The sequence below is a fragment of the Rissa tridactyla genome, chromosome 7, assembly GCF_028500815.1.
Source record: "Rissa tridactyla isolate bRisTri1 chromosome 7, bRisTri1.patW.cur.20221130, whole genome shotgun sequence".
In the NCBI taxonomy this organism is placed as follows: Eukaryota; Metazoa; Chordata; class Aves; order Charadriiformes; family Laridae; genus Rissa; species Rissa tridactyla.
Window position 1 is genome coordinate 14,529,494 of NC_071472.1, and position 15,468 is coordinate 14,544,961.

Below are 15,468 nucleotides of genomic sequence, written 5' to 3' on the forward strand. Positions count from 1 at the left end.
AAGGAGCTATACTTAGCTCAAGGAGGATTCTCTAGGAATGGATGCTACTTGGCACAAATTAAGAGCACCTTCCAGGGGCTTTTCCCCTCAACTAGGGACAGAACATGGTAGAAACTTTGGATCTACAGCCAACTGTCTGTTTGCCACTATTTCCTTGAGTGGCAAACTTGGCACAAATAAAAATCACACTTCTTAGTAGAGGGTGGTTCAAGTCTTTCTGAGGAACCAGCATGCTGCTACAGGGCCAAAGCTCACTGGGCGAAAGAAAATGTCTTGGTTGGTGAGACACCTTCTGCATATGCCTTACACCAGGCTTCAAGCAAAGCCAGGTCTCTGATGGGAGGTTCTGGCCAAATCCCATTGACTCAAATGGCATGCTGTCCATCTGTGGTAACTAAATAATTCATAGTTGCCACAGTGTGGAGACTTCGTTCTGGTCTTATTAATAGATGACAGCAATCTGGGGCCAGTTTCCCTTCCCCTTGGTTAGACTCCCAATAATCAAGCCCTCCAGCTAGTCATTAGTTTTCCTACCAGCGTGGCCTTGGCACTTAAAAACCCAGTAGGTATTACGAACAGCGGATGTAACATTAGCTGAACCAAAGAATCTCAGCCTGCAACTCAACACAGCCTGTTAATTCCAGGAAAAGCAGTCATGTCCTCAAAGTCTATGTGCTTTGCTGAATTCCTGAAAAAAAAGTTCCCTTTCAGAGAGAATGTCAAGCACTATCCCCACTGGGCAGGAGTTACTCAAGCACATATGCTCACTGACTCCCTGCCAGCGCTTGTGTGAGTGACTGCCTGCCAAGAGGTACACAAAGTTCACATCTGACACACAGAAGCTTACCTAGGATGTTCCCTGCCTGAGAGATCTCTGCTCTTTGGCCCACAATATTAGTTATTATCATCAGAAAAGGGGCAGGGAAAAACCCCTGAATTTGTGATTTTCCTTAATTTATTTATAGGGACATTGAACAGAGCAGACTAATTTTTAAACTAGGGAGTCACTCTTTCACAGCTGACAGCCTGCAAACTCATCCACCAACCTTAGGGTGGAAGAACTTCTAATAGCCGAGTTATAAAACGCTTGATGAGTTTATGATGGCATGATGGATGCACACATTAAATGACAGCAAATAAAACAGCTGCAACATGATCTGTATTTTACGCATTGCTTTTCAGGGAACATATTTGTGCAACAGGATATTTATATTGCATGCTCTTTGATAGCCTGGATGGAGACTGACTTAAAGGAAGTTACAAAGTGCTAAAATACTGTTGTAAAGATGAAAAATTGTAAGAGACACATGAGGTAATAATATTTCTGTGCCACAGTCTACGGAAAGATATTTTTTTTGGATCATAATGAAAAAATTTAGCATCTTTTTGCTCTCAACCTATTTTAATAGCAATAAAATTGCCCTTTTTTTTTTTTTCCTTTCTTTTCTAGGAAGCTAACATTAAAAGAAAAGCAAAGGCAAAATAAGACTTGAGAAGTAGGCAGAGGGGACACTGTTCCACACTGCTGAAAATAATCTGGTCAAGAAGAGCTGGATTAGTGCTTTGTGGTTAGGTCATCCACCTTGAGGGATTACTTGGTTTCAGTCCCAAGGAGTTAAACACTTTCCACATCAGCTATAATGAATATATGATGTAAATGTTCCTTGGATTGCATGATACAAGCAGACCAGGCTCCCTCCTGTTTAACCTGCTAGAATATTCTTCCTTTTGCCTCTTTCCCTTTCAGACTCACAGTTCCCGCACTTCCTCCCACACCATGACACAATTTAACCAGTGCAGGGATCCCCTCATCCATCCTTGCCTTCAACACCCTCCTTCAAATAATCTCCAGGAGATTATGGTTTAAACCTACAAATCGTAAGCCTGAAAAGACGAATTAGCGCAGGTCTACTTCCTCAACATGCACACTAGCGTGTTACACAACACAGTGAGCACGGTGTCACCTCCTCCAGCCATGTGTTAAAAGGACATCCCAGCTGCACTTTGCGATGGGTTTGATGCAGTGTAGCTTCGGGCGGCTCAGAGCACATGAACAGACCCATCCCCTCCGCAGATCCAGCAGCGGGGAATGCCTAGATGAGCAGGGTTCATCACTGGTCGGCACCGAGCAGCACGACTGGGTCCCTTCCAGACCCTTGTTCAATTCTGCCAGCCAAGTAACCAGAGGTGCTCAGGCTTGGGTGATGCATGTTTTGTAATTACAAATTTCGTATCACTGCATCAGTCATGCCTTCTGTAGGTTTTAGACAAGCACCTCTATTGGATTTGGCCATCTATATTGGCTTTACTTATACCATTCAAGGCAAAACTCAGTAGAAACTTTTAAGATTAAAACCAGAGCAACACCATGAAACAAAAATAGAGTGCTGTAGGTCTGGGTTTTTGCCAAAGGCTTTCATACCCACAGTTTCAGCTGAAGCCAACATGCATCTGATACCCATAAAATACCAGATAAGGAACAATTCTTTCATACCAGGCAGCAGATTTGAAAGTCCAAGATGAAAACGTTCAGTGAAAGGGGCAGGAATTCTGACACATCTGATCCTACAACACGCACGCAAGAGTATTTTGCAGGGTTCAAAGCTGCATCAAATCTGTTTCCAGTCTCAGAATAAAAGAAACTTCAGAGACAGCCATGATGTAATTTGGGAAATTCGTGCTTCAGGAAAACTTACCTTTAGGTTCTCCAGGTAACACTTCTCCAGTGCAAGCAATTTTGTATCTGGATCACAGAAACAGAAAGTACAGGTACCAGCCAAACTGCTTGTTCGGAACACGGCACCACATCTGGTCACAACATGGCTAGAGAAGAAAATGTACCTATCTCTAGCCAGGTTTCAGCCCAGATTTTTTCTTTAATACTCACTGAAAGAAATCCCAGATATGTAGAAAATCCCAATTACCCTCATTCTTATTCTGTTCTTAGACTGAAACTTTTGCATTTTCATGGCTCTACAAATCCAGTTCAGCTGCTGGAAAGTTAGGAAAAAATTTGTAAGAAATGTTTTTACAGTTAATTTGCAATTGCTAAAGCATGACTTTAATCTGCAACACAAATTATGTTCTGACCAGGAAAGTAAGAGAAAATGTCTCCCTTTTCTCCTGCTGCATAGGTGTAAAGCCAACATACATATATTAAGCTTTCATTTAGCCACCTGCAACTATGCCATAGCCATCATCACATATGATACAAGTGAACACTATTAAGGTCTGTAAATGGTGATTCCAAGCCAACTACCTGGATTTATAACCTCTATGAAATGATGGATCCAGCATTTCCTTTTATAAGGTGCTGCCATGCTCAATGGAAACTTGATCACTAAAAAGTTCGTCTCGTTCCTGATTTGACTTTTTCAATATTCCCTATTATACCTTTAGATTAAGTGGAAGACTGTGGAAGCAGAAGGGAAAGAAGTGTTAGGGGATGAACACAATTTTCCAAATTGCTTAAAAGAATATATATAAAAATAACCTTTGGGATCACTGGCTTTTATTTTCCTATCACAACTTCTAACCATCACACAGGCATATAATGAATGTCTGAACATTAAGAATTTATGTGTGCTGCCTTAGATGAGCATAATTCTCAACTATTATTAATGAGGAACTATAAAACACACTTCAAGTTTTATGCCTAAATTACATGAAGTTTCCAAAAACCATAAATACATCTGTCTATGGGTATCTACAGAGAATTATATAACACGCTTTTAGAACACAGTCGCCGACGCAGTGGAGCTCATCCCATATGAGAAAAGATTTTACACGGAAAACTTTCTACAGAGCAACTCTTCCCCTGCTCTGTTTTCTGAGATATTTATAACTGCCTCTAGTCTAGTCAGGAAATTAAGAAAAAATAAAGTTTTTTCAAAACCAGCATCGTTATTTACAACATGGCTTGATCCTAATTTTCAACCTTCCCTGAGAAACAGATCTAGTGTTCCATTGTGTAGTAATTCATTTGTTGTTTAAGAATGAATATAGCTTTACAATAGTAAAGCAGATCGTAGTTTTATCTTTACTTTCACATTTGTTAAGCCTCTTTATAGTTACAGTTGAGTGATTTACTAGTATTCACTTCTGGAAATTCCACTTATAGTTTTCATATCACAAATTATGGCTTCAGTCTCAGCTGATTCACATTGATAGTGATATTTGTGGTAACAGAACTCTGCAAAATTCCATTTTCTCTGGCTGGAAATAAGCAGTAGCACAGGCTTTTTGGACCAGCATACTTGGTAGAGCCAGCATGGTATTGAACTGTCACATGTTGCTTAGTGAAGCAGCACATGTTGCTTAGTGAAGCAACACCCTGTTGCTTCAGGGAACCAGCACATTCGGTTCTCAACTCCTCTAAATCAGGGGCTGCTCCACTGAAATCATTGGTGGCTGCGCAGTAACTGCCTCCAGTCCAAAGGAGCGTGGACGAGGAATTGGTGTGGATAAGGGAACTGAAGCAGAAGCTTTTGTCTGGGGGGTGTGTGTCTGTGTGTTACCTGGAGTACCCGGAATATGGCTGCACACAAGGAACTGGGAAGTGACGGAAAAGGTGACTACCTGGGGATGTACTGAGCAGATGGAGTTTTACTGTAGTTGACATGGTCACAAAGACGCTACTCAAGAGCAGCTAAGTATTTGTGCATACTGCCAGGACTGCAAAGCTTAGCCCTATTAAAGGGATAACCCAGAAATCAGATGCAATTGGTTACAGAAGTCTATTGCAATTCTTGTGCAGTATACAGCTTTGTAACAACATCAAGATATAGAAAATTTATGCAACACAGCGTTATTTTCCTTGGTTTTTCCTAGGCTTTTCTTCTGCATTCCAAACCCCTCATCCTTCCAAAAGCATTCAAAATATTTTTTTTGGCAAAAGCAAGTAAGTGTTCTTTTTCATCAGACAAAACCCAACAGATCCCTCTGCTTCTGCTCAGTGGCAGGTGATTAAAACACATCTATAAACTCCCCAGTGGAACTCGCAACACAAACAACTTGAAAAGACAGAGGTCCCAAAGCCAGCATCCAGTATCTCTATATGGCAGCACTCAGGTGTAACACATGTGCCTGAGCTAGCTCAACATTGGTACAAGCAGCTAATGCAACATTAGTTGTTATTTCTCAAGTCACGGTATGTCACCTAGCCATAGAAGTAAATGAAATTCCCTGCAATTTTCAGGAACAGGAAACAAAACTTCTAAGGGCTCAAAGGAACTAGCAACATCTTAAAATTGCAAGAGGCAAATTAAGATCAAAAGTGAAGTGGGTGCCATAGGCAACGAGTAAGAAATACATCTTTCATAAAGTAATGCTAAATGGAAAATTCAAAAGCAATAAAAAAAATCCTTCTTCTTTTGTGGCAAAACAAGAACAGAAGGTTTTTAACCTCAATTTTTCCATTTAGTCAAAGGCATTTGTCGTTGCAAAACCAGGTAGACTAAACCCAATACAACAAAAGAGAAGTTCAAGCTGCTGTGGTCTTTGGCTACTAAGTACTGTAAGAGCAGGCAGGTAGTGCAAATGAAAGTGCAAACAGCAAGTGAGAGCTTAAAAAGTTCATAAATCTTGTTTGAGTGAGGTGAAGCAGCTTGCAAGATGAGTCAGCAGCAGCAGAGGCAATTAGAGTAGCAGAGTGAGGGGAAATGAAAAGGAACAGAGAATGAAGAAACAACAACATTCCCACTGGAAAATTATTTCAGCAAATGATAGAAACAAAGCTACCAGAGGTCAGCAGGTCTGCACTAAACCACGAGACAGTTACTAGAGAAAAGTTGTTGGGATACCGCATATCCTTTCTTAATGTTCCCTCTGCGAGAACTGCTGGAACCGTGAACCTGGGATGGGGCTCACAGTGTCTTATGTTTTCTGAGTACCATTAGTCATCCTAATGAGATCTGCTGTTTTGCAAGACATCTACAGCAGAATTAGCTTGGCCACACACGAAGGAGGACACAGCTTCACCTGTTATTCATTTATATTGAAAGAAGCTGTTAACGCCTTGACTATGTTAACACAGTAATGCTCCTGCAGACCAAAGTAGCTAGCGATTCTGAGTAACCAGATTCAGACTAGAAAAAGGCCCAACTTCCAGATGATGGAAGTTCAGCCATAAAAAAATAAAATTAAAATAAAATAAAATAAAATAAAATAAAATAAAAGTTCTCTAGGAAGCATGATTTGGGGGAAAATTCTTTTTTTAAACCATAGGCCCAATGCTCATTGTTATACTATTAGGCAGAGGTCACATCATAGTAAGTACTGCACCAGCAGATAGTACCACAAATGGTTCCTGCAGTAAGGAGTACCGAAAGACTAAGGTGGGGGGAAATAAACATACACCTGGCTGTGTTTTCTAGAGAGCATTTTTGGACACAAACTGAGTTTTTGAGAGCACTCCTTCTCTTGAGATTGGAGACCAGGATACATCATGGCAAACTTGGTCTGACTGAGGAGAGCAAGAGCTCCCAACTGCAGAGGCACTTCAGTGTTCATTTCTGGCTATGAAGCTTAAGAGTCTGGCTTGTCCAAAAAAATCCTTTTTTTTCCAGATGGGAAAGACAGACTGACTTCTAGCCAAATTTTAGCAATTTTCTCCACTTTACAGATTTGGCAGTTTGAGCAGCTTGAACATACTCACTTCAGCTAAACAAACCGATATATTCTCAGTGAAAGAGAAGCCCAGCAAAACATCCATAAGCCATTTTTCAGCTCCTTCAGATTTAATTTGTCTAACATACCAATTCCTAGAGAATAATTATATTGCTTTTCTATTCTTAAGTCTAGTTTTGATAACAACCAAATTCAGCTTCCCTTTCTTCCTGACAGTGTTCTCCTTATTCTGAGATCTTAATTATGTCTTCCTGCATCAGCATTCCTGTGCTTACCAGTGTGTTCTGCCTTTCAGTTGTATACATTTCCAGCTGAGATGAATGAAATCAAGGAGGAACTGGTGCATGCACGGATGGCAGGTTGTCTGCAACTTAATCATTTTTATATTCATGTAATCACACCTGCTACACAAAGCTTTCCATGAACACGAACGGATAACAGTTGCAGGATATGGCCCACATACTTGTCTCAGCGTCTGCTACTTGCTAGGAATTGCATTTCCACATAGTGGAGATGCCTACCGTTGTTTTAATGATGCCCACAATGGCTGCATATAGCAGTACTCTCTCTGGGATGGATTCTCTGCATTTCTTCCTTTAATGAAAGCTGCCTGTGATTCAGTCATGATGATTTGATTCATACATTTTAATTCACTCCCACCCAAGCCACACTTTGTCACTGTGGTTGTTTCACAACTGCTATGGCCAAGGGCAAAATGACAGCAGTAGGCTCACTTTCCAGCACCACCTCTCCCAACACCACCAGCTTACCCTGGCTCCACAGTTTCGCAGTCAGCTCTCTCACCATCTTCTCTGTCAGGTTCTGGAAACCACTTTAACGTCAAAAGGGGTGATAACAGTGCTCTACTGTAGTAAAAAGTGCTGTTTTCTAAAGGACTGCTACACTTCAACTGAAGCCCTTGTGGCAAGACCACAGGGGACATTCTTTACTCACGTGCCACCTGGGTGGAGATTTCTCTCTTGGAAGTCACCTCTCAAGCTCACTCTTTCTGTAAACTGCAAGAGGAGCCAGATACCCACAGCAGCTGATCCCGAAATCTCTAAGTCAAATGACTTCTACAGTTTGTCTTCAAGAAAACCGTGTAGCTCTCAGTCTTGCTCTATTTCTGACAGTTTTATGGCTTTGACCGTTAAACAAGCTGAAGGCATCTCCATGACAAGAAACCACCATTTTTAGGATAGGGAAAGAAAGACGTGAGCCAGACCCTGCATTTCTTGCACGCCAGTGGGAATTCTGAGCAAAGCACCTAGGTAGCTCTTGTCTCTTGCAGCATTATTCACTAAAGCTTTATGTAGCAGCAGCATTGCATTTATATAAAAATTAAATTACAAGGATCACTTTCTTTTCAGTTATCTAGACAATTCAGGATAATAAAATAAATAAACCAGTCAAGGAAATATCTCTTTGAACTAGATTGTATATAAATTTAAACTAGCAACTCATTTTGGTCATTTGCTACTCATACTTCATCCTTTAATCACTTTATCAGACAAGAAAGAGAGCTTCATTTTTGTGGACAATACCCGTTTTTATGAGGGGTCATTATTACATTCACGCCTTCACTTCTACAGTTTCCTGTCTTAGACTTCTTATATCCATATCTCCTAGCAATTCCCTTTGCTTAGCATTTTCTGTTGCTTTTCTACCCCAAAAATTGTGCGGTCTGCCTCATCTGAGCAGCGCAAGAGAAGCCCGTTAACAAGTTTTCTGAACTCCTCAGAGTTTCAGCTTCAGAGCTGGGGGAGACTATAACGCTATTCACTGACGCAAGTTACATACTGATTCACTTGGGCTCTTCTGGGCCATTGAATGAAGTTGCATTCCCACATCAGACTGTTCTTTGCATGGAAGAGCACGAACAACCAATGTTTACACCTTTAATTCTGTGGTGCTTGCTTCTGTCATCCTCCCAAAACTAGACCATTTCTATCACCAGTATGTGGAACTCCTGTTTGATTTCATCGGAAGTTCCACCTACAGGAAAACATCTGCAATATTATAAGACCTTGCATAAGTATTGCCACAGCCATATATTTGACTTTTGCTAGTCTTACTTGCCAAATAGCATGGGTGATCTTGCAAGCAACAATTACTTGGCAACACACACACAACACAAACCTTTTCCAAGACAACTCACACATTCCCAAAGTTCAGGGAAATCTTAATTAGCAGTTGTGATTTCAACTCACATTTCCCTTATACTGACAGTACTATGCTTCCAGATTACACAGATGGCGACAGAATAGGAGTTTGACTATACAGAGAAGGAGATGTATAAGCCCTCAGCAAGAACATCTTTTTGGAAGGTAAGGGCATATGTCTTAATACTTGCCAGCCCTCCCTTACTGACACCAATATGCCACAGCAAGTTCAAAGAAGGGTAAATCAGATACAGCATTTACAGATACATGGAGCTTCTTGGAGAATCCAGATGTAAGAGTAAAGCAAAGTGCACAACTGCAAAAACCATTAGCATCACTGGGGTTTTACAACCTGAGAACGTTAAATAACAGCACTAGCTGCAGGCACCTTGATGAAAAGCAGCAGTAAGGAGTGGTAAGAGGCAAGCAGATTTCTTTAATTTAATTTTGTTTAAACTGCTACTTATTGTAAATCTCAAAGAAGGCCTCTGTTTCCTCTCTCCACTCTATGTAGCAGCAGCTCCTTAAACCACATAAAACAAGTAGGCCAAGATCTCTCTGAGAACATTTCATGGAGCTTAGACTTGTCTGAAGGAGTAATATGAGGATGAATTGAACTCACAGGCTACTAAAACAGGAGTTGTATTCCAATCTTGAGCACTACATCACTCAGCCAAAAAACCTTTATCTTGACCTGTTATATTGGATTTACCTGGAAGTGAAGTCAAATAAATTTGACTGAAGCTTTGAAAGCGCCCTGCCTAAAGGTAAAGTCTCCTTTTATTCCACAGACTAGGAGATTTTGTCAAACTCTTTCACAAATATCACCAGAAAAACAACCTTAGGCCCTACAGCCAGAATGCACCTAAGAGGCATCTCATGACTTGATACTTCAAGGATAACCGTGATAGGTGGTGGTCCAGAAAAACATGACACAGATTACTTCAGCAGAAATCCAAACATCTTATATATATGGCTTCAGCAACGTAAAGCAACATCAGTACCTCAGCAGACAGTATGTAAACTTTATGTCACCGCGTGGTTCGAAGGGAAAACAGAACTCAGTAATGCTTTGAGCAAACACAGGCATGACAGTTATTATTGTAGCAGATGAAGAAAGGACAAAACCAAGGCAGAGAGGACACTTGGCGCATCTGTGACTGAGAAGATATAAAATAATAGAAGTTTGCTGTAAGACTGACAATGGAGATGAGAAGAGGAAAACTGCTGTGATGTCACCAGGGAGGGCTACTGTAATGGCTGTGACAGAAGCATGGAAGAGAGGGAACTACAAAGTTTGAGAACTATCGTCTTGGAGATCACATAAAAGGTCCCATGTGAGGCTATAATGGAAAGTTTACTGCCTGTACACTGAAGACCTTTCCAGAATATTAGTAATCCTGGGCAAAGGCGGATTCTGCCAGACAAAACCTTCTTAGGCTAGTCTGAAACAGGAGAGAAATTTCCTTTGGCAAGTCTTCATCACAGACCTCACCAGTATCTGCACCAAATGCCAGACTTATTTCTTATACCTTGCCTTTTTTGACATAAAAGGTGACATACCTCTATATGCATTTTTAAATTAAACAAAAATTGTACCAAAGCAAACAGAAAACCCTCTCCTGAACACACTTATCCCACCTGTGAGAAAACAGCCAATCCATGACAGACATGTTACGTACCACCACTGGTGGGAAACATTCAAGATATGCATGCTACAGTCATCACAACACGTAGAGAGCAGAACTAGATTTAAACAAAATGATGTAAGTGCTGGTAATAATCTATCCATATTAGTATGAATTGCAGCATAACTAGCGTGCCCTACTGAAGAATGGTGATTGCAGCATCAGAATTCACATGGCGCAAGAATTTACACAGAACAGAAACACTGTGGCTTGGTATTTATGTAACAGCATGATACAGACTGCCCAGTTTTTTAAACATCTTTGGGTTGTTCCATAGGAGGAATGGCAAACATACATACAAACACCCCTGTTTAAACGATAAACTCTCCGTTGGACTTTACCCTTTCCATTTTCCAGAGCAGAGAAGCAGAACTTCTAGATCAGTATCTCAGTGGTCTTGTGATTTGAGATGAACACAGAACGGAGCACTTGTGAAGCAAGTCTTTAATATTTTAAGAGAGAATTCTTTATTCACAGAATGTGCAATAACTTCTTCCAAACTATATGCAAAAATAAACCATACAATTCTAATGAAGATACAGGAAAAAAAAAAAAAAGGCAGCACAGCAGTGTTCCAAGAGAATACGTAATTCACAAGTTTAAAATTCAAGCTCTCCCTTCCTATGCCTGGAGCTCTCTTAAAATATTAACAATCAAATCTCTTCGGTAAGTGTATGGGGTATACTTTATTCTGAACCAGTGCCTTGGGAAAATGTTACCACTCGGGGAATACATTTTCGCCCCTTTTTTGCCCATCAGACCACGAAGAATCCTGTTGCGGGACAAGATTTTATCATAAAATTCAACCCCACCTCTGGCGTAGTCTTTGGAAACAGTAGCTGCCTTTCTGTCAGCCTTGCAGTCTAGGTGATAGGTCATAGCGTCGTAAGAAACGTAATAGCACATTAGTCCACCAGCGGCAGTTATGAGGTTACAGATGCTGCGAAGTATCACGGGGCCAGGAGATAAACCCAGAAGTAGCTTTATACCTCTCCCACAGAGAAATGTGCCAGCTAAGCAAATTGGAGCCACAACCGCGCTTGCTAAAGGGCTGCCGTTCTGCAAATATGCAACTTCTCTGGCAATGGCAAACTTCTGAGCTTTAAGTGAAAACGTCAGAGCTTCCTCCAAAGCAACACCTTCGTTGCTCTCCCAGTCTACTGCCTTGCCATTGATCACAACAACATGGTTGACTATTCCTTTTTTATCCTCAGCTGTGCTATCAAAGTTAGGCGGGATGCCCACCAAAGAGCCTGCAGGCAGCCAGGGGATTCCAGCACTCACAGGGTGGAAGCCAGAAGCTGCAAAGGCTCGATAGGAGTCACTGGACTTCACATCAGTGTCTTGAAGGACATCCTGAAAGACACCACGGAGCCTCTGTGAAAGCTCAGATGGCTGCCCCTCTGACCAGCACTCATGCAACAGTTTGAATGTCTGCTCAGGAAACACATGATAGGAAAGGTCAGCGCCAAACAGTCCCACGCAAGAAATGGCCAACAAAGTGATCTTGCGCTTCTTTAACCACACAGATGCCTTCCGCAGGAACTGCACTGCCATAGTCAAATCCTAACCTGTTTACAACACAAAAATCAGGAATTAAAGTGTGCATAAATCATAAATGGGTCTCTCATCTCTGTAGCATTTAAAAAAAAAAAAAAAGGCAAAAACCAAGAGAAGCAGCAGAGCACGGAGCACAATAACCAAAGAAGCATTCTCTCTTTTACATTAACAAAACACCTTTACAGAGAAAGTCATACTCATTAATTTTTCAGCCTTGGAACACAGGATGATTAATACGAAGAATTAACTTCTCCCTCTCCTCCAGTAAATCAATTTACTGTGATAAAGACAATAATAAAGCCACCATACTTCCTCCTTTCCCCAGCAATCAATACACATTCTGTATTTACCCTAACATGCTTGTCTAGTCCTTGCCAGCCAGCACAATCCTACTGTTGCACTCCATCCACTACAGACACAAACTACACATATAAGGCAAGACCCAATGATTAGATTAATCTATGCTAACCGTCTCTTACAGTAGAGCTCCAAAAGTTTTAGTCAGTAACCTCATACTAAATTCCGTAACTTGAGCTTAACTACAACTTCCAAAATAGGATTGCATTTTGATTTGAAAAGTTCAGGAGACAGAATTTTCCTTTAGAGTTTGTTCTAGTGGATAGTCAACCTCACTATTAAAACCACTATTGGTTCTAGCTTACTCAGCATAAAGCTATTTTCAGAAAGCAGCATGCTTTCAGTGGCTACTTCTAAAAATTTGTCTCTGACATAATTTCTCTGACAAATAATACATGCAATCCAGAGACGAAACTGGAACAGAAATTGTTTCAGGGCAGACAACTATGTTGTGACTCTTTAAATAAGCAGATAAACTTAAAAACTTTCCAACCTGCCAACTCCTTCAGTTCAAGAGTCCCACTTCCCTTGGGGAGTATCAGTTCCTTTTACAGTCCACGCCATATGATATGCTCTGCCCAGGAAAGCTCCCATCTCTTAAAATATCCCATTAACTACAGAATTCTTCTCTATAATGATGCTACTATAAAGACATAAAAGTGAATTAGGCACCTAAATCCAACACACATCAGTGAAAACTGGATGCCCCTGGTTCCATTTGCATCTTGTAACGCCTATTCTCTCAGGGCTTTAACACATAAGCTTCAGAGAATCTTGCTGCAGCTGTTGAAGACATCAGTATCTCCAGCTGTCCTTACAGGAAGCCGAGGTGGCAAGAGGAAACCGTGCTTTGATACAACAACCAAGGTCTTAGTGTAGAGTACCATCAAAGGTGGGTTTCAGCTATGCTGCTGGGCTTTGTAGGGCAGCAGCTGAAACACAGACATATGCTCTCTTCCACTCACGCTGAACAAGAACCTCCCGCAGAGGAGCAGAGTGGACAACTGGGGGCTGTAACATCGTAAAACAGCACCGCATGACATGCCAGGATAGACCAGTCATCATCAACAGCAAATGAGTATTAACCACAGGGAAACAAAAAGGGATTAAATTAAAGGCGGTGTTTTAATGATATGTTATTACTACTCCTTCCTATGAAGCTCTTTCAGACTGTAAATTCATCAGGGGAAGAATAATCTTGTTTAATGTTTATACTGCACTGAACACATACTGAGTGCTTAATAAAAACAATGATGCATGTAAGTATACAATAATTTAATATGTATTTCTTAGTGTAATAAGTGGTGGTATTCTTGCATTCTGCTGAAGACCGGAGGTGGTGATTTGTCTGACAAAATTATTTAAGAAAAACATGCTGAAGAGCCAAGAGCTTGGATGAAACCCAATTTTGGGAGAAAACCTCCTTGATAATAGAGCTAAAAACCAGAAAATTGTAATACTAAACCCAAATGACCTCTTTGGAGTTAACGACCTCTCGGCAAATCTGGTAGTCTAGATCTGATTGAAAAGGTCATGCCATTTATGGCGGGGGGGGGAGGAGAAGGAGGGGGGCAGCACTTCTAAGGGGATGATTGTATGAAGACTATCACTTGATCCACATGTGAAGCTGAGCCAAGGACTTCCCAAGTTTCTCCCACTCGTATTAGAGACAGCCCTCTCGCTCGGACTGGCTAACAGACCTTTTTAAGATTAGGAACACTGGATGGAGAAACCACACCAATGTGGGGAAGGACAAACCATGCTGAAAACCAATCTACTCTACTCTCTTGCATGACCAAATGGTGCTTTGCCAAGCACACGGGATGCTGAATGCTCCTCCTGGTCAGTGACTCGGGATGCCAGGAAGCACGCCTGGACACAACCACGGGCGAAAAGCAGGAAAGCAGGCCAGGAAGCGCTGTGCTTATCCATATACTTCTCCTCAACAGCCATAATGGCAGGATACACCTGAATGCATTAACACTAACTTTTTTGCGGCTTCAGTCACAAAAATTTTAAGAGTTGCTAAGTATTTTTAAATTTTTTTTTACATTAAATTATCCTTTGTGGAGGCGTGGTTTCAAACCTTTGTGGCCGACCCCTTGCAGCCCAGGCTATGCTCTTGACTGGATGACACCCACCAGTCCCACCGCACGCCTAACGCAAGAGTAAGCAGCAAATGCCACAGAATATTCACTTTCTCGTAATAGTCAACAGTCACCAAAAATAAAAAGAAACTTGCCCTCAATACCTTTTAGCATTTGTGCTTTCAAATCTTCCCCGCGGGTCAGCACGGACTCTCAGCTCCTGCAGAAAATCCCGCTGCAGCCCTAATCGCATATGGCATCTTTATTTTCATTCATAAACTTTGTGTGATTTATGTACGAGGAAGGCAACCGGAAACTTCAAGGCAATTTATGCGGACCATATCCTGAAAAATTAATCATTAACTTAGCTCCCATAAAGCCACAACGTTTACAAGGTTGGTTTCCCTCAAATGCCGAAACACTATTTATCTCTGTGGTATTACGGGCACTCATTCTCACTGATGTCTGAGAATTTTAATAAAGTTCAAAACGGGGTTATCTAGGCAGGTTTTGTCCTAGCCAGTTGAATAAATTTATTTTCTCTAATTACGTCTAGCCGAGGGGAAAGCCCAACTTAAACCAGTATCAGTCAGGAAGCAGGACCCGCCTCCAGGGCTCAGTACTTCAAGGCCTACTTGCCGAAAAATAAAAATATAAGAAAGTGTCGGGGGGGGGGGGGCGGGGAGAGCGGCTAAAAATGGCTTTACACGAGGGACGGGTGAAGCCCCGACCGGCCCCGGGCTCTGCGCTCCCTGTCCCGCCCTTTCCCTCTCCTTCCCTCCCCCGCCCCGCCATGCCTCGCCACGCCGGGGGCGCTGAGGGACGGTTTCAGCGGATCCCTCGCCTCAGGCAGGCCGGGCCTGGCCTCGCCTCGCCTCCCCCCGCCCCGCTCCCGCACGTACCGAGGCTCCCGGCGCCGCGGCCTAGGCGGGGCTCCAGCGGGCCGGCCACCTCCCCGCTTCCCTGCGGCGGGCGGAAGGGGCGGGC

At 42.0% G+C, this 15,468-nt stretch overlaps 1 protein-coding gene across 8 annotated transcripts in view; it reads right to left on the minus strand.

The window, feature by feature from the left end:
• The window catches only part of TMEM177 (transmembrane protein 177), a 40,604-nt gene extending 25,161 nt beyond the window's left edge, over positions 1–15,443 (minus strand). For 5 of the 8 annotated variants that reach the window (XR_008467813.1, XR_008467815.1, XR_008467812.1 and 2 more), the window contains exons 1-2: positions 15,384–15,443; positions 14,646–14,825 (exon numbers count right to left, since the gene is read on the minus strand). Coding sequence is in view for 2 of the 8 variants with exons in the window: in XM_054209893.1 (XP_054065868.1) it covers positions 11,099–12,034 (936 nt within the window). In the remaining 6 variants the exon portion in view is untranslated. Of the gene's footprint in view, positions 1–10,313; positions 12,049–14,645; positions 14,826–15,383 lie in introns of those variants that run through there. The other 3 variants (XM_054209892.1, XM_054209893.1, XR_008467816.1) reach the window with 3 other exon arrangements.
• Between the last annotated feature and the right edge of the window lie 25 nt (positions 15,444–15,468).